This window comes from Caretta caretta, chromosome 1 (assembly GCF_965140235.1).
Source record: "Caretta caretta isolate rCarCar2 chromosome 1, rCarCar1.hap1, whole genome shotgun sequence".
NCBI classification, from domain to species: domain Eukaryota; kingdom Metazoa; phylum Chordata; order Testudines; family Cheloniidae; genus Caretta; species Caretta caretta.
Genome location: NC_134206.1, coordinates 352,684,794 through 352,708,230, shown reverse-complemented (window position 1 = coordinate 352,708,230; position 23,437 = coordinate 352,684,794). Strand labels below are relative to the sequence as shown.

The following is a 23,437-nucleotide window of genomic DNA, read 5'->3' as shown; positions in this document are numbered from 1 at the left end:
TACTATAATATAAAAGACATGACCCTTGCTCCCAGGAACTTACAGGCCAACTGCAGATAAGATGCAACAAGGGGGAAACAGGGCAGAATCTAGGGCCCCCACCACCACAGCCCTAACATTTTACAGACAGGGAACAAAGTCATTCTGCGCCAGAGGCAGGATCAGAACCAACTCCAGTGCCTTGAAACAGCATGGGTTAAGCAGCAAGCTCTGAGGAATGCACAGCTGTGTGTGTGAATTTCAGTGCCTTCACATTAATATTAAAGTGCTACGGTTCAGTGCACAGTGTTGTAGATACAGTTCATGCTTAAATGACAAGAGGCCTCAAATGGAGATAGGTTAAAAGAGTGGAAACTGGACCGGGTGTGCACAGTGTAACATGTAAAAATCCTGATGCTGAGGTCTTTGGGAAATCAGAGGTCAACACCTTGCTCTGATTAACGAGTCCACGTGAGTCTGATGTTTTAAGACATTCACTCAGAGAACAAGAGAGTTTGAAATCTGCCCAAGGTCTCAAAAAGCCTGTCACTAAACCGGGGCCCTCTTGGAATTCTCAAAACCATTGGGCTGGGAACAATAAGAGACGCTCCAGCGCAAGGGGTATCGTGGAGAGTTCCAAAACCTCGTTTTCAGGCACTGATAATGAGCACTTTGCCAGCCCTGGCTACAGCACTGCTCTTAAGCGTAATGCTTACACAGAGCTCCATCTCTGTGGCACTTCACAGGCAACCTTCTGCAGTGCTAAAATCAAATCTAAGTATGGCTGTGGGTGCTGTAACCCTTTTACTAGAGAGAAGATCACAAAGAACACATCCTAAAGCAGAGAAGAGGCTGCACAGGAAGGCATAACTAGAATTGCACTGAAATGGGATTGTCTCAGTGGGGACATTTGTCCTATTCGCATTGGTATGTTTTATACTGCTCTCATCACTAGTATCTGAGCTCCTTCCACTGGTGTATTAAGCCACACCGCTACACATCTGTCACGCGGGGTTCGTTCTCTAATCCTCTCCCCAAGGGCAGAAGCACGTGCAGTGGAGTGTGCGCTTTGGTAGTTTGTTTTGGTTTTTGATATGAGCGCACCTGTTGCTGTGTTTGTATCAGAGAAGGCAAGTCAAAGAAATGGGCCTTGCCCTTGGATTGAAAGGTAGTGAAGTTTGTGATGGTCCTTAGCTCCTGGGGAATTTCCTTTCAGTCTCAGACCATGCCAGGGAAGGTTCTGTCTCCCACACAGACGAGCTTCACTCGTATTGCAGGGCATTCCACTAGGCCAGAGAACCACAGTCAACCTCTTCCTTCAGTATCCTGGGCTCAGACCATGGAGCATTTTGAAGGTAATCATCAAGACCTTGCACTTGACTTAAAGTTCAAGGAGAAGCCAGTGTAGAGCGCACAGGACAGGTGTGATACATTTGTGGTAGCATACGTCGCTGAGTTACTACTAGTTGGAGTTTCCTAAGTGTGGAAGGTTTCATGCCTTGCTGTAGTCCAGCTGAACTGTGACAGGCATGAACAACTGAGCCAGGTTTTCACCTACCAGGATGGGATGGGGGACTCCCAGCCAACCAGAGAGGATAGAAAGCATCACTCACAGCTGCTGTGATGTGAGAACTCCGCATCAGCAAGGAATCCAAAAGAACTCCTAGACTAGACTTAATTGAGCAAGTGGGGGTGTGACCCTTCAAAGGAGACTGCATCATGGCCAATTCCTCAAAATACTTTCCTCTACCCCCCAGCATCATCTCTGTTTTGCTCAGGTTCACCTTCAACCAGCTGTTCTTGATACATGATCATTTTCCCCACAGTTAAGCAATAATCTCATCCCCGCCTCCCTCCCAGTTGAAGAAACTGTTTCCATAGCCCTGAGGACAGGCACCCTGCTGAGCAAGAGGAAGGAAGGAGGAAAAACCAGGAGGATTTAACATGTTCTCACTCAGTTCCCTCTCTGCAATCTTTCGTGGAATTCTCATCTTTCAATGAAGAAATATTAGAAACAGCAGTGGAATAAGAACTGGTCACTGAACTGACTGGGATTCTCTGGGTGCACCCATCGCTTGCATAGAACCCCTACAAACAAGCCATGCAAGGAGCTAGGAACTTTGGAACAGCAGGGTCCATTGGAACTGTGCACACACCTGCTTATAACACTACCAGGGGTATGTTTTTCTCAACACGAGGAGAACTCCAGGCTGCTTCCTGTTAATAGTCACCATACCCTGGGCTAGTCCTTTCACACCATTCAAATAATATTTGGCAATTCTGTAGCATCTATCATCCCAGAGTTTCAAAGCACTTCACAAACCAAACTGACTCCCTGTGAGGTAGGCAGATCCCCTGTAGAGGTGTGCGGGGGGGAAGGGGGGGGAGGGACGACACAACACACGACGACGGACACAGGCAGCAAGGGGCAATTGACTCACCCAAGGTCATACAGAAAGCAACAGGGCTGGGATTGGAGCCCCCACTTGACTCCCAAGCCCTCTTGCTTTACCGTCTAGGCAGAGACCCTTCTCCATGAGAAAGAGGACGAAGTTGAGCAAAGGGAGGCTTACACTGAATGTGATGGAAAACCTTGCCCCAGAGCAAGTGGATATGGCATGCTGGAACCCCTTCCTGTGGGGGTTCTGCAACAGGTGCTCAGAAGACTACCTGATTTAGGTAAGAGTCACATCTTCTGTACAGCATCTACCTCCCCACACACACGCACACACACGACACTAGCAGTCAGAACGCCAACACCCTCTCAGAATGGATATGCCAGGAGCTGCCAGAGTCTTTGCCCTGGGTCATAGGCGAACTCAGAAGCCATCCTGATGTTCAGCGATTCATCCCCTCCCCAAGCCTCAGTCCTATTTTAAACTAGAAATAAGTTACCTCGCCTGCAAACAGGGCACAGGACCAAAGGAACCTCACCTGGGTGCCTTCTCCTTCCAGTCTAGGTGGCCGGATACTGGACAGATGTATGGTTTTGTAGTCTCCAGAGTTCAGCTTAACCACAATGGCATCTGCGTTCAGCACTTGCATCACCTAGAGATGAGGAGGAAGATACAGGGGTGAATATTGGTTGTGCACAAGCAAAGAGTCCAACATCCATCACAGCTGCGTCCAACCCCCAGGTACAAGGCCAGCAGCCTGCTGGTCCCAGCACGCATGTGAACCCACCAGGCACCCAGCTCACCAGCATCGCCAAAACCAGCGCTGGCCTTCCTCAACCCAGGCACTTCAGCCTATAGGTGCTCAGCAAGACAGTCCAGCCACTAAGCCTGGTGAGGGTGACACTGGGCATAATACAGTCCCCAAAGGCTTTGAGAAGCTCCACTAAACTCTCATTGCCATAGGGAACATGATGGTGAGTTACAAAGGAAGTAGTAGGTGGCCCTGCTGTTCAGTGTTCCTACCTGAGAGCCCTGAGGATTTGGCTGTGCTATTGGTTCTACAGGACTGGAACTCAGCCAGCCCATGGGTCTAGCATACGCGGACAGCCCTGGCACTTTAAAAGCATGACAATGCCAGGGTTGGCCAAGACCCTGTATAAACCTCTGCCACCTCGGGAACTGGCCCCTTCTCCTATTAATGCCGGACACCAGACTTCTCACCCACAGCAAGGCAATCGGGAGGAAGAACGCTTTGCTCCAATCTACTGGGAGAGCATCGGGCACTGGCAACCTTTGAGTCTCTCACAGCAGGAAATACGACACAGCAAATCCAAGCCGGCAGCCAAGATCCTACAGGACGCTGTGCTACTCCTCTCTCTGCATGTACAGTGCCTAGCACAACAGGATCTGGCGTCTGAAACGAAGCCCTGAGGTACCATGAGATCAATACAGACAGAGCTCACATGAGGACACCAGTATTTGAGATGAGCTTACTTGTGGAGCGGTGGGGGCGCGGAACACAGCCAGAGTGAGGCAAGGACTGTCTCTTAGGTACTCGTACAGTGGTTAACACATTGGGGCTCTCATCTAGGCTGGGGCTTCCATGGATGACCAAAGCAAACTAACAAGCCGAACACTAGGAAGACTGGTGGCAAAGCGGGGCAGGATTCCAGCAGCCCAGAGTGAGACATGCATGCTGCAGGGCTTTTTATTTTAATTTTTTTAGCTATTTTTATCATATGCAACATTACAGATCTGACCTGATCCGAACTGCAGCAAAATTCAGGTGATTTTCATCAAGGCTAAGGCATGTCTAGAAGGGATTTGCAGAACTGGCACAAATATTTACCAAGTTCCAGCATAAAAATCTACCCAGCCACCCCCACATCTTGATAAAAATTAACATTTTATCAATTAAAGAAATCCAGGTGCCTTGGGCAAGTGTGCGAGCAGACATTTGCAAGCCTTCTCACCCAGAATCTGGAGTTCTCCAAAGCCTTGCCACTTCTACCACGTATACATGGGGAATGGGAGAGAAATAAAAAGGAACAGACTTTCATAACTCGCAGCTCTTTTGCCCCAGCAAGCACATCAATTTCTCAAAACGTGCTTAGTCAAAGGGATAACAAGATTATAGGAATCAAAATTAAAACAGACACCAAGAATTGTCTGGGCTTCCTTCAGCCGAGATAACAGCCCTCCAGGGAGCTTTACTACCAATGGTCTCAACCCCTTCTGGGACCTGGCTTTTTGGTTTTGCTGACAGAACCCTCCCCGAAGCAGGCTGCATGCTAAGATGAGAGTAATCAAGTCTCATGCTTCTGGGCATAAACATTGCTGTGGGGTCAGGAAGGGTTCTCACCCTCTCTATACAACATTGCACAACAGACCAGGCACATACATGTGTTTTCACCTTCCTCTGAAGCATCAGGAGAGGCCAGCATTGCAGGCAGGACCCCAAGCTGAGTGGGCTATAGGTCTGATTTAGCAGGGAGAATCCTGAGCTGCATTACATAGTTACCACACACACTATTTCTACAGAGCCCAAAAGTATGTGAGGAAGCTTAGAGAACAGCCAGATGAGCTGTACTTGACCTGAACTGACATGGGACATGCTGGCTGGAGTAGACACTGTAAGGAAGGGATGTGATGAGGGTTATAGCAATATGATCATGCAGTTGCTTAGCTTAGGTATATGCAGCCCTTGATCATTAGAAGTATGTATCATTTAATATGCATGCTGACCGACTCTTGCATTACTGGCAGGTTGGAGCAGTCAGATCAAACTCCTCCAACCTTAGCATTCAGTTTTTGCCATAAGTTACTATACAAGAGAATAGCCAGCAGCTTTTAAATCGCCCAGAAAGGAGGGACATGCAGGAGCTCCCCTGAACTCTGCGAGCTCCTTCCCAGGACAACTGCAGCCTAGTGTTCTGATATACAACATGCAGCTTTCACACGGCAGCATGAAGGCCTTTGCAGGGAGTGACAGAAATTAGAGAACAGAGTGTTTAGAAGCAGAACATGGAGGAAACAATTTGGTGGCTTAGAGGGACTGGAGCAAAGCACAGTGAGCAAAGTAGGGAGCAAAGCACCAGCTACACAGGGCAGCATGAGCAAGCGATGATTCCCCAAGTGTGCAGAGCTGCAGGAGTTGGGGCACAGAGGCCAGGACGGAAGGAGCAGAGCAAGGGGGATGCAAATGCAGAGCAGCAGAGTGGAATGAGTCCATGGAGAGTTCTGAGAGCCTGGCAAGGTGACGGAGGGTGGGAAGCAGAGGGCTAGGAAGCCAAGGAAGGGGTGGAGGACACACTCCAGCTTCCTGAAGCAAGAGAAATCTGATCCTAGCTCTCTGGATCCATGGAAGCTTAGTGGAGTAGTTAAAGAGACTGCCAGGGAATTGCAGTAGCAGAAATGCTGATGGACTGAATTTACAGAAATTGTATAGCAGCTCACTACCCTGCACCCCCACCCACCAGACTCAGTGCTTTAGGAGCCTCTCTACCTCTCCCTCACCATGGCTCCATCCTGATGGCTTTATTCCCTACCCATCTCCATTCCCCCCCACCAACCCCTCTCGCTAGATCTCAGCTGCAGCAGCTGCTCGCTCCTCCTCTGACCCCGCAGCTTCCAAGCCGGCCACAACACTGCAGAACAGCCACGTACCACTCCAGCCACCTCCAGCCAACACACTCATTGTCCTCACCTGCCAGGCCTGCAGAGCTGAGCTGCTCTATACCTGAATCCCCCTAGACCCGCTCTACCAGGCCTCCACCCCCTGCAGGAGACCCCAGCCCTTCCCTTTATTGCAGACCCTTTCCAGGCACTGTGCTAACCACAGCAGCCTGTGACCTTATTGCTCTAAGTCTTCCCCACTCACCCTCTCTCCTTCCCTCCCCCAAGTGCTCCACCCTGGTTATGTCCATCACCACCAGGGTACCTGAGCACCACTCACCTTGACCTGTTAGCTCCTCAGAGCAGAGCCGGTCAGTCTAAAGCACAGTGCACTAAGTAACTGACCAACCAGGAGCTCCAAGACAGCGTAGCCGCTGGGGTACCTCTACACAGCAATTCATTCCTGGCGGCTGGCCCAGATCAGCTGGCTCAGGCTCACAAGGCTGTAAAATTATCATGTAGACATTTGGGCTCTGTCTGAAGCCCAAGTCCTGGGATCCCAAGAGGAGGAGGGTCCCAGACCCCAGTTCCAGCCCAAGCCTAAACGACTACACAGCCATTTTTACCCTTGCATGGCAATCCTGGAGAGTGCAAGTCAGCTGACCTGGGCTACCAAGGCCGTGCCACAGGTCTTATTCCAGTGCAGACGTACCCGGGGGGTCCTTCCTGCTCAGAGCAGGAGCAGCACAGCTAGGACTCAGGAGGTCTGGGTTTACTGTCAGCTCTCCCACTGACTTGCAGCATGCCTGGGGGCAAGTCCATCCCCACCGTGCCTCTGCTCACACCCACACCCCCACCCCAGCTCATCTGTTCGGACTGGGACAAGGACTGTCTCCTGAAGAGTGTGCCACGCGCACAGCACAGCAGGGCTCTGGGCGCACCTGGCAGTACAGTAGTAAAATGCCAGTGCATGCCCCACACCAGACAGATTTCCATGGCAATTGAGCTAGAATCTGTCAATGGCTCTTGCAGTGGTTAACAAAGGGTACTGGGGAACTCCCATTGCAAAAAGCTAGACAACAATACGCACTCAAGCGGGTGCCCTCCCCCGCAGCTGGATGAATGAACCCATGGCAATAGCACGGTTACCACGGTCAGCCATGCAAGGCGGGGGAGTCAGTCAGAGGCCCACGCTCTGTCTCCTGCTCCGCGGCCAGTAGGGGCTGGGGTCACTGCACAGGTAGCAGTCCCTTCGGAAGGAGTCATGGGGCAGGCAGAAGAAACCTGGGAGTCCACCATTCAGCCACAGGCACAAGCACCATCACCGACTGGAGGAGACACCATCCATTCGGAGTGCCAGCTACTCTCTCTCGTAAAGGGTGGCAGGGAGGAGATTGGCAGGACAAAACAGTTACCTGCCTACAAGTGTTGTTCTTCAAGAAGTGATAGAGCCATGTATCCTGCTTGGGTGTGTGCGCCCAGCCGAAGAACGTTACCTAGCAGCCCATAGGGGCAGCACTCCTGCCATGCAGTCCTAGCCCCTCCCCTGGTGGTGTAATGGCAGCGCTGTTCCCTCAGCATCAACCACCAGAAGCACAGACTCCAGTGCAGAGGGGACAGAGGCTGGGTCGTGGAATACATCCCGAAGAACACCAGTCACAGGTAGGTGGCATTTTGCTTTGAGTCGATACAACTGTGTATTTTACCTTATTGCCTCCCAAACAGTACTCCCAGGAGGTGGGGCATGGAGTCTATTTAAACAAGGACTGCATTCCCAACATTTGCAGCTGCTCTGCACTCAGCAGGGATGGCACAGCAGTCTGTAAAAGTATGCACAGAGGACCAAGTGACAGCCCTGCAAACGTCCACTGTAGGAATGTCACTTAGGAATGCCGTCAACACTGCCTGGGCTCTCGGGGCATGAGCTCCTACCCTTTGGGCTACTTGTGTGCGGTCACAATACAGGAAGTTATCCACCTGGAGACAGGCTGTGACGAGACTGCTTAACCCTTCCTTGGGTCTGCATATGAGAAACAAAGCTTTGGTCCTATCCAGATAGGAAGCTAAACTTCACCTGACATCCAGCATGTGAAGATGCTGTTCGTCTGGGGTAGAACGCAACAGAAAAGAACAATGGTAAATATATTGCTTGGTTCAAGTGAAATTGGGAAGCTACTTTAGATAAAAATGTAGAGTGCGGCCACAGGGTTACTTTGTCTTTGAAAAACTGCATGTAAGGGGGTTCTGCCATCAAAGCCTGTAACAAAGCCACCCTCCTCGCAAACATTGTTGCCACAGGAAAGGCAGTTTTTTGACACAAAGGAGAAGATTGCCAGAGGCTCAAATGGAGGCCCCAGGAGAGCTGCTAAGACAATATTAATGCCCCACAAAGGAATCAGCTCTAACTGGTGGGTGGAGACAAGTGACTCCTTTCAAAAACCTCATTGCCATGGGGTTTGCAAACACTGAAATCGCAGATGCATAGGCACCGATTCTGTGGGTGCTCCGGGGCTGGAGCACCCAGGGAGAAAAGTTAATGGGTGCTCTGCACCCATCGGCAGCCAAGCTTCCCTCCCCGCTGCCCAACCTTCTCCCGCACTGAGCGTGTCACGTCCCCACTCCTCCGCCTATCTCCCAGAGCTTCCCACCTGACCGCCACCAAACAGTTGTTTGGCAGCTTTAGCATGCTCCGGGAGGGGGGGAGCAGTGGGAATGTGGCATGCTCAGGGGAAGAGGCAGGGATTTGGGGATGGAGTTGGAATATTGGCAGGGAGGGGGCGAGTTGGGACAGGGACTTTGGGGAAGGGGTTGGAATGGGGGCGGGGAAGGGGTGGGGCTGAGCATCCACATGAAAGAGGGGAAGTCAGTGCCTATGGCGGTTAACTAATCACAAGACCAGAAGGCTAGGTGTAAGTGTTGTTCCCACGATATTGGAGACAAGGTGGGTGAAGTAACTTACTGGACCAACTTCTGTTGGAGAAAAACTTTCAAGCCACACAGAGCTCTTCCTTGGGTCTGGGAAAGATACTCCAATCACTGTCTGAACCCATCATTCCTGATCCTCAGAGCTGAGATGTGGCAGACCGTAGAGATATGTGACTTGGCAAGTTCCAAAAAACGTTGGGTCAGATTTGGCCAAGGTCTGGAGGGTCTCCTTTGCAGATGGGCAGCTTTGTTGCTTTTTAAAACCGTTTTCATTCTGCAAAGGAAACGTGTGCATCCCTTGACGAACTGTTAGCGAAATCTAGAGCAAACTCGCATACTGAATGAGGCAGGGCTCCATGGGTGCACAATCAGTGGGGAGCCCTGTCCCTTTGTAGTAGTAACGGTCATGCACTATGGTGTCACAGCAAGTGAGGCACGGCTATTTAATGCACCTGTCTTAACTGTGCTATTAACATGTGCTTTAGGAGATTAATGGTCGTATTAGGTTTATTTGCATCTACAATAGATCAATGTTAGAACAGATTAAGATTGGCTTTAACAGATGTGCAGTGAGGCGAAGTAACATCCCTTGTGCAGTAGCTCGAGTTCTTCAAGATGCAAGTCCCTATGGGTGCTCCACGTCAGCTGCTCAGCACATGACTGCTGCCATAGCCATGGAGCAAACAGCTGATGTGGGGGACCCATCGGGACACGACTGGAAAAAGGCAGAGCTCCATCAGAGCCCTGAGCACCTCAAATGAGCTGCTGGTCTCTAGCCTATTATCTTCCACCATTTCCCTTTTAAAACCCCAGGAATAAAAACTCCATTAACAGAAGGCTGCTGTTGCACATGCCAACACTTAAAGCCAGGAAATGCAAAAAGGCAGCATGCACAACCCAGATCAATCCTCAGGGTACCCCAAAATCTCAGGACTGTATGTTCAGTATAACAGCAAGAGAAAACAGGGCTGGCAGATTTAGCCCCTCTACATTTGCTGAGGAGCAAGTCTAGAAGCTCTCATCTCCTGAATGGCAATTAAAGGCAGCTGCCCTGAACATCCCAGCACAAACAAGTTACCTTCGCACTTCAAAGTGAGAAGCAGCCTGCTTACATGATTAAAGCTATGGCAGGGCATGTGCACAAGGGGCAGAGGCAAGCTTCGCCTCAGCAACCTCAACTTTGCATTTCCCAACATGGGCACTTCAGTGCATAGCCTTGGTAGCAAATACATTCCACACCAAAAACTAAGTGCTGATAACACAGTCAGCTCTGTACAGGACAGACCCCCAGTGCATTCAGGCTGCGAATTGAGTATATGCACAGGGGCACTCAGAAGAAATAGCCTCTTTAATCCTTTAGAGATTATTTCCGCTACTTTTCCTTCCCACACACCCCACTGTTTATCTGACAAATTAAAACCTATTATTTAGGGCCAGAACTCTTGACGCTTCTCAAATGAACCGAAAAAATAATCAGGACTCTCACTTTCGTACCATCATCTGAACACGATGGCAGCAGGATCTGAAATTATCCAAAGCCAATTTGCCATGGTCTGAAGAACTGCCTGTAACACAATACTACAGTGTCAGCTAAGCAAGGTTTTCTCCCCCCACCCCAAAACCCTTATATGACATCATTACGGTCAGTGGAACAAGGGGCTCAACTGGCTGCCAAGCACAGAGATGGCGTAAGCAATCAAGCCAACAGCTTTTGCAGCATTGATCATGTCAGGTTTCGTTAGTGTGCTACACAGACATTGCGATGAACATTCAAATGTGAAAGTTTCATGCCAGGCGGAGGAGCGTATGGTGTGGTCTGGCAGTTATAGCACAGGGAAGCCACCTGGTTCTGTCCCCAGCTCAGTTCCCCCACCTGAGAGACAGCAAGTACTTAGCTACCTCTCCGGGGCACTGGGAGGATTGATGAGTGTTTATAAAGCACCTTCCGTAGGAGGGTCGCAAGGCGCGACGCATCTGACGAACATCCATTTAAGCTCCTGCACTTTAAAGCACTCAGACATTTGTCCTGATTTTCCTTGTCACTTACAATTCTCAGAGAGGAAAGAGGGACCAAAAATTGACACTGCAAAAATGGTGCCACTCAGGGGCTTCCCAGAGTTTGCTTCTGAAACGCTGACTGCACACTTCTGCTGAAGTGGCATGTGAGCAGAAGACAGAAGGCTGGTGTTACCAGTCAAGGACACAGGAAGGCAACGGGGGCACATCGAGTTTAGGGGCCCGAGCTCCATGCTAAGCCAGGAGCAGCTGAAGTGCAGCTGGCCAGATGCTGCCTGTGGAGGTCTACCATTAGCACAGCACCTTTAACAGAGATATGGACTGGGGAGACCCATTATTTGTGTGACAACCACGCCTACAGACCCCAGATAAGAGTAGGGCACCACGTGGGGCACTGAGGTACAGTGAGACAGGCCCTGCCCCAGTGAGCTCAGTCTCAATCAAGACAGTGGGGGGAATGCCAGAGGGGAAGCAACTTAGCCAAGGTCACCGGCAAAGCAGGGAATGCAGTGCCCTAGCCAGCAATTTACAGTCTAACAGACAAGACTTGGGGGTGGGGAGGAAATATCCCCATGTTACAGAGGGGCATGGAGGTCCAGGGAGCATTACCTGCCTGTGGTCACCCTGTAGGTCAGCAGCAGAGCTGGGAAAAACTCCCATCTCCTGAGTTCCAACCCAGTGCTTTAAGACCACTCCGAGCCCTGACTACAGATGCCATCACTCAACCAGCCACCAGCATCTGGCTATGCAAGTTAAGCAGAGCCCTCAGTTGGGGTGCTCCTGGATGAGGCCAGACTCCGGGGCCTTCCCAGCCCTCTGGACTGTTCTCGTGGCATCAAAGCTGAGCTGTTGGCCATGCACACATTAAACCTTCTATAAGAACACCAGGCGAGTTCTCGGAATTGGCGCAGTGAGGGAGGGGAAGCCAGCCACACGCCCAGGGGACCATATGGTAAGAAACAGCAGCGATCAGCAGAAATGACATGGGAAAGGCAGCAGAGCCAGCACACTGCTACAGGAAGCCAAGTTTCAGATGTGAAGCTAATGTGCTTTCCCCCTAACCCAAAGAGACAGGGAGAGCTCTCCCTCATCCTCCCTCCCCAGGGCTGCCAGCTAAGCAAGGATGGGGCCAGCCCCTCCCGAGGGGAGCTCCCTAGGCAAACCGGTGCTGGCACCCAGGAGCCTCTCGGAAGGCTGAAGGGCACAGGGGTGAGGCCCTAGCCAGAGTCACCCAGCTCTAGTCCTGCCTGTGGCGGCTCACCCCGAGCCTCAACAGCTCTGACACACCAGGGAGGACCCCAGTAGAATTACACGGGTCTGACACTCTTCTCCACTCGCCCCAGGCTGCCCCCAACCTCCCTCCACCTCCCGAGATTCATTTGCTACAGACACCAGGAAACGTTCAGCAGAACTGGGGGGGAGAGGAGAAGGAAGAAGGCCAAACCCAAGGCAGACATCTCTGTGCAGAGACCCATTCCCAACTCAGTGGTGTCAGTCCAGCCCCAGCTAAAGCTGCCCCAGACCAGGAGGCGGATCTGAGAAAGGAGGGGTGGGGACACTTGCCTTGGTTCATTTAATTCATTTCCAACTTAAAGGGCTCCCAGATCAGACAGTGATGGGCATCTTCCAAATGCAAGGAGCCGGCATCACCCCCTGGTAAGAAGGCACCTGCACTGGCCTACCCTAGGAGGACACTTCAACCATCTCAAGAAGGTCAAAGGGTCCAGTCACCTGCCAGGCAAGAGACCTTCAGTTAAAGGATTGGTGCCACATTCGCACATCGTGCCCAAAGTCAGTCGCAGCCAGGGGCAGAGGGGGACCTTTGCTGCTGAATTTTGCCTCTTGGCTCATTTTCTAGCACTGGGACCTATGGCCGTGCTCCAGTAGACTAGGAGGTGCGTGGGCCAAAGGGACAGATTAGATTCACCAACAAGGTGCCCTGTTTCCCAGCCTGGCAGGAGTTAATGCACTGAATACCCCCGTGCTCACCCCGGAGGGCACAGCAACTGCATCACTAGACTATACCATTGGCACACTGAAGACAGACTCCTGCCAGTATACCCAAGAACAGGAGCCAAACGTGATGCATTTGTATTGCTGCATTCCAATGCCCCTTGTTGCAAGACCTCTACTGCCCCGTGCTGTGACCTGGGGCGTCTACTCCACAAGCCTTGTGGGAAAGGGTCTGCAGGGCCAGGCGTTCCTCCCAGGCTCGGCAGCTGAAAGCCAGAGGACGGGAGCATGCACACGGCACTGTACTGGGGCGGATGCAAAGCACAGCTCTACCTGAATGAAGCAGTATCTCCTCAAAGGCTTATGCGCAGTGAGCTTGGGGAAGGGGTCAGGCCAGTTCCTTCTGAACAGGTGGTCCTCATCCCAGGAGCCACCAGAAGTTAACTGCGCCGCTTGTTAGCAGCTATAGCAGGAGCACCAAGAATTACGTGGATCAAGCGAAGGTGCAGAAATTTAACAGCAAGGGCTGTTAACCATTGTGCAGTTTCAGAATTCGCTCCAGGATCAATCTGAACTTCTGTGCTGGGAGCAGGAATCACTGCGTAAGGGTCTCTGGCCAGTGCAACACGTGAGGTCAGGCAACAGTCCATTTGGCGTTCAAGTCTCAGTCCAAGCTTCTCTGCTCCCCACCAGGTAAAGGTTGAACCATGGGAGAGTTTTGTGATTAGACCGCGATAAGAGGACCTCAGTCTCCAAGGCTGAGAATCCAGCATGACATTTACTAACAAAGGTCTTGTACCCAGCTCTGTGAACTCACTCCAGCATTGCTCTGTCAGGTGGCCCCCACACGCTTGGAATCCGTTTCTCTTCCTGCACTAACCAGTAGTTTCTCAGCTAGCTGTCTCTAGTTATCAATGGGTCTCTGTCAAGCTGAGAAGACGTATCTAGTGAGGTCCCGCTGGGGTCAGTCCTGGCTCCGGTAATAAATATTTTCATTAATGACTTGGATAATGGAGTGGAGGGTGTGCTTATAAAACGAGCAGACAACACCAAGCTGGGAGGGGTTGCAAGCACTTTGGAGGAGAGGATTAGAACTCAAAAGGCGCTTGACCAATTAGAGAATGGGTCTGAAGTCAACAGGAGGAAATTCAAAGACAAAACTACACTGCGGAAGGAAAAAATCAAATGCATGACTAGAAACTGGGGACTAACTGGCTAGGCGGTAGCACTGCTGAAAAGTAGCTGGGGGTTTTAGTGGATCACAAACTGAACATGAGTCACTCTCGTGCAGTTGTGAAAGAGGTGAATACTCTGGGATGTACTAGAAGGAGCAATGTATGTAAAATATGGGAGGTAGCTGTCCCACTCTGCTCAGCACTGGCGAGGCCTCAGCTGGGATATTGTGTCCAGTTCTGAGCACCACAATTTTGGGAAAGAGGCGGACAAATTGGAGAGAGTCCATAGGAGAGCAGCAAAAGTGATGAAAGGTTTAGCAAATCTGACCTACGAGGAAAGGTTAAACAAACCTTTGGGCACGGTTAGTGTTGAGAAAAGTCGACTGAGTGGGGACCTGAGAACAGTCTTCAAATATGTGAAGGGCTGATATAAAGAGGATGAGATCAACGGTTCGCCATGGCCACTGAAGGCAGGACAAGCGGTAATGGGCTTCATCTGCAGCAAGGGAGAATTAGGTTTGATATCAGGAAAAATGTTCTTACTCTAAAGGTAGCTTAGCTCTGGAAGAGGCTTCCAAGAGAGGTTGCAGAATCCTCATCATTTGAAGTTTAAGATCAGGTTGACAAACCTGTCAGGAATGGTCTAGACTTCCTTGTGCAGGGAGCTAGACTAGGGGATCACTCAAGGTCCCTTCCAGACCTACATTTCTATGTTTTTTAGGACCTCATTGCCATGTCTAGGTGCCAGATACAAGGATTTAAAGCCTCCACATTATCCTGGGGGGACTTTGTGCTCTAAACATCCGTCAGCAAGGATGCAATTCCAGAGCTGCTGCCTGTGGGTGGCTACATACCAACAGGATGGGAGAAGAGACTCGTCTACCAGAACATCTCTTGTGCTGATTAGGGTAGACCTGTGAAGTCAGACGAGTCTCGCACTGTGCTTTAGAGGTAGCAAGATATGAGATGACCCGTTGTAGTCTTAAGAAGCCAGTGGCTATGGGCATTAGCCTAACTCCCAAAGCCATTGAGTCCTCCTCCAGCCCTTCATGCTAAGCTGCTGCCCTAGGATCTTCCTTATGCCGCAGAGCTGCCCAAGGTACAGGTGTCTAACAGATGCATGGGGTAGGTATAATGCCCACGTATGGAGCATGCGCTGGTGAGTGGCACCACCTGATTGTTCCTGGCACTTTGTTTCCTTTCCTCCAGCTGTGGGCTGTTGGAGAGCAGAAGAGTGTTCTAATCGGTGACAGCCCAACCACTCCTGCATACAGCAGACTCCTCACCACCCAGTGCAGCCTCTCCTACAGATGCAGAGGAGAATGCCAAGCAGGAGAGCATCCTGCGGCTGATTGACATTTGAGGCTGATAATGAGGCTGTAATTCCATTTCCGTGAAAGTTTACAGAGGCTGGAATCCTAGGGGCAGACTGCAAGGGGGAGAGGCAAGGAGGTTCTACCCAGAGGGGGCCGAGAGCCACTGCTGGGAGCATTCCCAAAGAGTGGGGGAGGAATGGAGAGCAGGGGGTTATGTTTACTTTCCAAGAAATCAGACTGCCCATTTCTCAGGCATTTCCATCCAAATTAAACCTCCCCAGCTGCATGCATTTATACACAGCATATTTTCCCAGAGCCTAACTATACACCAACAGCACCATCTAGTGGCTTTCCCACCATTTCCCAATCTCCAAGCAGCAGGCTGATGTGGTTACATAGTATGAAATATTTACAAACTGCATTCAGCAGGTTACAGCCCTGTAGCACACACAGGAAGTCGCAGACAATGCTTCGCTAGCTCTAGGGACGCCAGCAGAGTAGGGCACAAAGGAAGAAGGTGACAGGGCTTAGACAACACAAGGTTTGGGAGGATGAGGGGGGAAGGACACTTGCCTATTTAGGGGCAGGGGCCATCGCTCACTATGTCTGTACAGCTCCTAGCACAATGGGGCTTTGATCTCAGCTAGGGCTGTCAGCAGTGACTGTAACAGACACAGGATGAACAAGGAATACCGGCCAGGTTCTGTCAGATCAGAGCCTTGGCTAACCTCACTACGGGCAAGCTGACTCAGAGGAAGGTGCAAAAAATCCTGCAGCAGAGGCAGTCCTGGAATAATCTGCCCCCAAGGGAAACCTCCTGCCTGACCAGTCAATGGTTGGTTTATGCCCTGACTCAAAAGGGTTTAATCTCCCTTCTAAACTCAGGGTTCCTCCATCTCTGACTTCTGTAACATTGGAGTTCCGTTATCCACATGTCAAGGCAGCTCTGGAAAGGAAGGAGAGGGGGTGGCTGCAGGAGGGTTCACACTACAACGCAACTGAAGAGAACGAACTTTACCAAAATAAGCCTTACCATGAGCCCAGGCAGCCCTCTGCTGGCCACAGCGCTGTAGGAGAAGCTGAAATGTCCCTGCACTACTCACCATTGGCCACATGGTGGAGCAAAATCCTCTATTTCAAGTCTGGAGGATTAAACTTTTCCACTCTTTCGCACGCTCACCCACTAGTTCAGGCCATTCTCGATCAGATCCTCATGCACCTCAACCCCTTCCTCTCTCCTCAGTACCACCCCACTCCAGCCAGTCCTGGAACTTTCCCATCAAAGGAGGTTTGAGCACAGAGGAGAAGCAACACAGGGAGGGGAAGACAGAGTAGGGTGCATGCAGGGAGCAGGACGGAGGGCAGGTAACTGTAGGGAGGAGCTCCATGGGACAAATGCTCCCACATGCAAAGGGTCGAACAAGCACAGCATGTTGGCTGCAGATTCAGCTCTTCCTTTGCATCTGAGGGGCAACCTGTGGCAGGCACTGCTGCGGCTCAGGGCAGGCTTGAAAGGAAGCCCAACTCTGTTACCATCTCACCATGATCAGCTGTGCTAGCAGCCCCAGCTGCAAGTTACAAGGATGTAGCATTTGCCACCCCAGATCAGACCGACGATCCATCAGGTCCCATCTCCTGCTTCTGGCCTGACCACTGCACCATGAAACCAGCAGCAACACATGCTCTGTGGCTACCTGTCTTCCATGCTCCACTCAAGTCGTGAGAGCCTGAACAAGACATCTCCTCGCCTGCAAGGCACTCACCTTGGCAACGAACTGCTTGTCCTTCTGGTCCAGATTAGCCGTGGGTGCCACATAGTCTCTCCAGATTCTCAGCTTGCGCTCCTTGGCGTACCTAGCAACAGAAAGATGCATGTGACCATCCAGAGCTAGGGTTGGGGCATGCATCTTGCCCTACTGAAGCTGGCATAGTTCCACTGCAGGAGACAGAGCCAAGCCGCTTGCAGATGGTGACCCGCATCTAACCAAGGCCAGCATGGCATCCATGCACCGGCAACTGCTCTGAGCACCACGTCAGTCCTGATTCCGGGCACGAGGTCTCCCCAGCAGCCGAATGGGCCTTTGTAACCAAACTACAGTGAGGAAGTGGATCAGGACAGCAAGAAAAGTAAAGGCAACCCAGGGAGCAGCTGAGTCAGTGCTCCTGGGAATCAGGCCACTTGCCTCTAAAGCCATGTGTAGGCCTCTGAGTATCAGGCCCCCACTGCGAAAGCCATGGCCCAAACTAGTAGTGTATCCTGCCCATCTGCAGCTCCCAGCCCAGCCAGGCAAGTGCTGTGTTAGTCAGCTATGTCCAACTGAGCAGAGCAGGTGACGCCAGGCCTGAGCTGGCTGGAATCTATATGCCAAGGGACCAGCCACGCTCCTGCCTCCCCATGGGCACCTTCCCCACTGCCCATGGCAGAGATTGCCTTCTTCCAAAGCTGCATGCAAGAGGCAGACTATGGCAGTGAGCGGTGCTCCAGGGGCATGGGCTGAAGGGGAAGAATGCCCCCAGATTTCAGCCAAAATAGGAGACAGCGGCAGGGGAGCACCACAGCTGCCAGCCACCCAGAGGAGGCAGCAGGCAGGGTCCCATCTGCTCTGCTTGGACACTAGCTGTGAGAAGGAGATGCACACCCAGCCTCCCTCTTCAAAGAGCAGCTCTGGGATTCCCCACCAGACACCAAGGGGGAATGGAGAGAGGCCAGCCAGAGAGCTGGGAGATCACCCTCCTTTGAGCCTTTCCCAGCTGGCTGCAGCAGTCTCCCACCTGCACTGGAGCACAGCTAACCCCCCCCTCCCCATATGCAGAGCACACCACGCAGCTGTCACCAGGTGCTGAGGGGGAGGCAGACAATTGTCTTTCCCACAGCCAAGCAGCTGGGCCCAACTCCCTGACGCTGCCCCATTCAGGCAGCTGGGGGCAGCCAATGGAAGACAAGGATGTGATTTTCTTTAGCTCATGAAGCCCTCCCAGTGGAGGGCACTCTGGGTAAGTTCTTGGTTGGGGAGCCCTGTGCCCCGGAACCATCGCCACCCAGCATCAGCAGCCACCAGTTACCTTTCGGCCGCTCGCAGCTTCTCAGCCCCGCGGGTATACACTGCGATGGACCAGTCCACGCAGCGCGCGAAGCCTTCCTTCAGCAGCAGCTCCGTGATGTTGCCATTCTGGAATTAGGAGGGGGAGACAACAGAGTCAGTCTACACTCCTGGAGCTAGGAGGCTGACGTCACTCCCCGCCAGGGCCGAGACGGACACCCGCCTCAGGGCCCACTAGTATGTGGGAGGAGTCTCAAGCCATTGAGACCTTTTTGCCAAAGGAAGCAGCACTGTGCTCGGCACAGCCCTGGCTGAGACCCGACAGCACTAGCTCTATGCCAGGCTCACTGGACAGCTGCAGCCAGCCCATGGAAGGCAGGGACCCATTCTGCACCCCAGGCTAGCAGGAGCCACACTAGTGACTGTCCCCCCTACACAAGTAGGGATCTAGCCAACAGGAAAGCACTAAAACTGGCCCTCAACAGTGGGGGTTGTTAGGGGAGGCAGTGGCCCTCTGACCATCACCTGGGCTGCAGTCCTGCTGGGCCCCTTGGATACTGCGTGCCTGAACAGCCAGACACCCCTTACTGCCATCAGTGACTGCCCAGTGTCTCCACCCTGGCCTGCCGTACCACCGGCCATGGTATCCCACTGCACCCATGAACTCCTACCCAGCAATAAAGCCACCTGCCCCGTAGAGCTCCCACCCGGTGTAGAATGCAGCAGGCTCTACAGTTTAATAAGCAACACGGGTGGCCATGAGCACTCCTCCCCAGCTAGCTGTGCTCTCTACACTGGCTCCCCATTGAATACGGAGCGCGCTCTGACACCTACCCTGAAACTCTAACATTCCTCCATTTCAGTGGCCATGCCATGCAGCTTTGAACCCCAAGCTCCAGAGATAAAGACTGTGAACCCACAGTACCACTGGGACCATTGGTCGGATATGCCCAGCTTGGGCACATGAGCAAAAGGCCGAAAAAAAAAAAAAAACCCACTTCTGCTCTCCCCGATGGTGGTAACCAATCGCACTGGGATCTGCCCGGAGACCCCCTGCCCCACTTGCCGGATGGAGGATGGTGCCCAGGATGTTCTGATTGTGGCAGCTCTCCAGGACAATCTGCACATCTCTCTGCAGCAGCCGTGACTCGGTGAAGAATTTTGCTTCTGCTGCAAATGACTCCGGTGTCTCTGTGCCATCTGCCTCCCTCTTGAATGTTGGGCACTGCAACACGGAGGCAAGGGCAGGTTAGGAGGAGGCGCGCGCTGGTAAGATCTCTAGGACGGGGCAGACTGCTTGGCAAAAGTAATTGAAGAGCAGGGACGGATGGACAACCATCACTCCTGCTCCTACTCCCACCGCGGATTGAGCAGAACAGAGCACGCCTCCACCGCATTTACGATCACCAGCATCAGAGCGAGGGCACCTTGGCGCACGGACCATGAACCAGAACCATTAGTTCCCCGCGCTGGGATCCTGGAGTCCACTCCATGGGAACAGCCTCAGACCCGTGCACTTCTTCAATAAGTAGGGTACCCAGATATAGCACTGAGAAAAGTTGGGATGGGGGATCAGAGGTCCTGTGGAAAACAGAGCCCCTAATATCGGGACAGTCCTGATAACATTGGGACATCTGGGCACCCTCTCAGTAAGTGCTGTTAACCATGGGGGAAATGGTTGTGTAATTACATTACTCCTAGTATTCTTGGTATATCCTAGTATACCAAGATACAGGCCAAGGCTCACACTAGTAATTTTGGGTGCCCAACTGGAGACCTTAAAAAGGCCAGATTCTCAACACGTGATCAGAAATCAGGGCTCTCTGTCTGCCTGGAAGCACATCCACCCTTCGAGGGCTGAAATACGGATGAAGGGTGCAAAGGAAGGCAGCATGCAGGGGATGGGCACACTGCAGCTCCATTTCTTGCTCTACTTCATATCTTTTAATTGTTTAAATTAACCAAAAACTTAACTCAGGCCGGGAGCGGGGGGGCACACGGGGCGGGTGGAGACAAGAGAAAGAGAGGCACTTGGAAATGAAGTGGGGGAGAAGCAGTGATGGCTGAGTAAGGGAGGGGAAGGAGCAAGGAGAAGGGGAAGTCCAATGGGCAGATGGAAGTGAGGTGGGCGGTTATGGGACAGGATGCTGGGCTCTAACAGCCAATGGCAATGAGCAAGTCAGAGGGGAAACCAGGCAGAGTGCAAGCGAGAAGGCTGCTGCTTCCCGTGTAGGGGGAGCAGAGGGCAGTGACCCAAGGGCACATCCAGAGCCGCCGACCAGGAAGGCTGCTGCCCCCTGCACCCTTGGCTGCAGCTGCTGTTGGCTGTTTTGGGGGAGGAGCCCAGAGGGCCATATGAGGTTCCAAATTCTGCTTCCCCTGTACAGCTTCAGAGGGATACAAGGTCACTTCCTGTCCCGAAGACTTGAGGGGTGCTGCTGGACACTTAAAGAGCTGCCACATTGCATCCCAGAGGTGAGTGAAGCAACCCCAGCACATGTATGATACCACACAAAGCAACTATAACTCATTGGCTAGGTTGGGCAAGCAAAATACCACCCATGAGAGAGCAGAACGCCAGCACAGAGGTCCAGGTCAGTCGGGTTCCACTCTATTGTGGCAGAGCGCTCCCTAGCATGGGGAGAAAGAGAGGTCACACTTACCTGTAAGTGGGTCCCTATGTGTATTCCACACATGGGATATGCATGCGCACTGCACACCTGAGTCCAGAATTTTTTTTGCAGGGTCCACTGGCCCACACATGCCACAGCTCTCTTCATGCTCCCAAGCCAGGGTACGAAAGACAGCACGGGCCAATGCCTCTGCAGTTCCTTCTCTTACTGAATCCAGATAAGCTGAGGCAGAGGTGAGGGAGGGCAGGCAGTGGAATACAGATAGGGGCCACACCTCAAAGAGCCTCCAGTACAGGTAAGTAACCTCCACTGCTTCATATGCTAGTCCCTATCTGTATTCCACACATGGGAGAACAAGCAGCAGTGCTCAGACAGGTGGGTGCGAGGACATGGAAGTGATAGCTGACCATAGTACTACTGTCCCCACAGCCATATCCAAAGCACAGTGTCTCGTGAAAGCATCTAAGGAGCTTGGAGTCACTGCCATACAAATCTCTAGTAGACATACATCTCAGAGATGTAGCAGGTGTTGCTTGCACTCTAGTGGAATAAGCCCTCACCCCCTCCACAGGAGGGATGTGGGCTAGGTAATAAAGGATAATACAACCACAGATCCATTTTGAAAGTCTCTGACACCTTGAGATCTCTGCCCTGGAAACAGTTTAGGTGTCTTTGTAGATGAAAGGCCAATACCCTTTGGACATCCAGAGAATGAAGCAAAAAGAAAAGGAGTACTTGGGGCACCTTAGAGACTAACCAATTTATTTAAGCATAAGCTTTCGTGAGCTACAGCTCACTTCATCGGATGCAGAGAATGAAGCTCACTCTCCATCTGAGGCAAATGGTTTAGGAAAAAATATCAGTAAGTGGATGGTTTGACTCAGGTGAAACTCAAACTATGTTAAGAATGAACCTTGAGTGGAAGCACAGCTAGACCTTTCCTTTATGGAAGGAATATATGGTGGGCTCACTTTGAGCACCCCCAGTTGGCTGGCTCTTCTGCCTGATGTTATGGCAATGAGAAAGGCCACTTTCGTAGACATATGGGCCACAGAACATGTTGGCTTCAGGTTCAAAGGGAGCTCTGGAGACAAAAGAAACTGAGGTCCCACGGAAACACAAACTTCACCAGTGGTGGAAGGATCTACGAAGTCCCTTCAGAAATCAATGGATAACCAGATGATCACCACTCACTTGGTCACAAGTAGGAGGATGAAAAGCACTGATTGCTGCTTTAAGTGGCTATTCCAGGACAGCTGATCTGAACAGATTCCGGAGCTAGCTGGCATTGCTGAGCCCAAGATGAGAAAACTCCATTTTACTGAACAACTCCTAGCAGAGCCTTGGCACTACTCTGGAACATGAGTTCATTTATATAGAAGATTTGTCATATTGTTCAATGCAATTTGGACATCGGGATTGGGTAAGTGGAAGGAAGGCATTGCCAGCTTGACCGACAGACCTGAATTCTAGTAAATGGATATGCACTCTGGACTCCTGAAGGCCCAGAGGCCTTGTGCCATATGACCTCCCATATGAGCGCTCCAGGCTTAGAGGGAAGCATCTGACTATAGTTGCACCTCAGGAGCCTGTGTGGGAAAAGGGATCCCCACCCAAACCTCGCCAACTTTGTTCACGAGGTGAGAGTCTAAAACCTTGGACAGAATCAATCACCTTGTTGATGTTGCCCCTCTGTGGAGTGCCTGGGAAAGAAGCCAGGCCTGCAAACAAAGATGGAGCTTGGCAAATGGCATCATGTGCGTAAGTGAGGCCACGTGGCCGAGGGGGGAAAAGGCAAGTCCTGACTCAGGTCCAGGGTAGTCGGATGGTCTCAGTCTCAGAGCACCCATGGCAAGCCCTAGAACCTCTCAAGAGGTAGAGAAGCTCTTGCTGTGGATGAATTCAACAGCACCCCTATAAGGTTTATGACCTTGTGGGGGTCAATGTGGATTTCTCGCTGTTGGAAAGGCGATTGATGGAGCAAGAATCTGGTTGCCTGCTGGGCTTCTTCGTAGGATCTGTTCATCAGAATCCAATCATCGAGGTAGGGTAAGACTGAATTCCTTTCTCCCCACCTGTGCCTGGTACCAGACTCCTAAGCATCTTCCAACTCAGAAGAGGCTGGATCCCAGATCACCATCAGAACCAACAGTACCCATGGCTGCATAACGAGACTGGCAGGTGGGAAGGGAGAACATATCTGCATCCAAGAATAGCTGCCTCCTCTGGAGCAACAATGCGCCAGAATAGAAACAGTCCGAATAAGAGGACTGAATGAGGACAGAGGAGAGCAAAAAAGCATCCTCCAGGGAGATGCAGGTCTCAGACCATCCTGGGGTGCAGGGAGTGTCCATTGATCAAGCTGTTGGATCCAGAGCTTCCTTGGTC

At 51.8% G+C, this 23,437-nt stretch overlaps 1 protein-coding gene across 1 annotated transcript in view; it reads right to left on the bottom strand.

Annotated features, from left to right (window-relative positions):
* Positions 1-23,437, bottom strand: part of SND1 (staphylococcal nuclease and tudor domain containing 1) — a 507,509-nt gene that overhangs the window by 435,574 nt on the left and 48,498 nt on the right. The window contains exons 7-10 of the mRNA XM_048821939.2: positions 19,483-19,641; positions 18,439-18,545; positions 17,139-17,229; positions 2,914-3,027 (exon numbers count right to left, since the gene is read on the bottom strand). Coding sequence (XP_048677896.1) covers positions 2,914-3,027; positions 17,139-17,229; positions 18,439-18,545; positions 19,483-19,641 — 471 coding nt within the window. The remainder of the gene's footprint in view (positions 1-2,913; positions 3,028-17,138; positions 17,230-18,438; positions 18,546-19,482; positions 19,642-23,437) is intronic.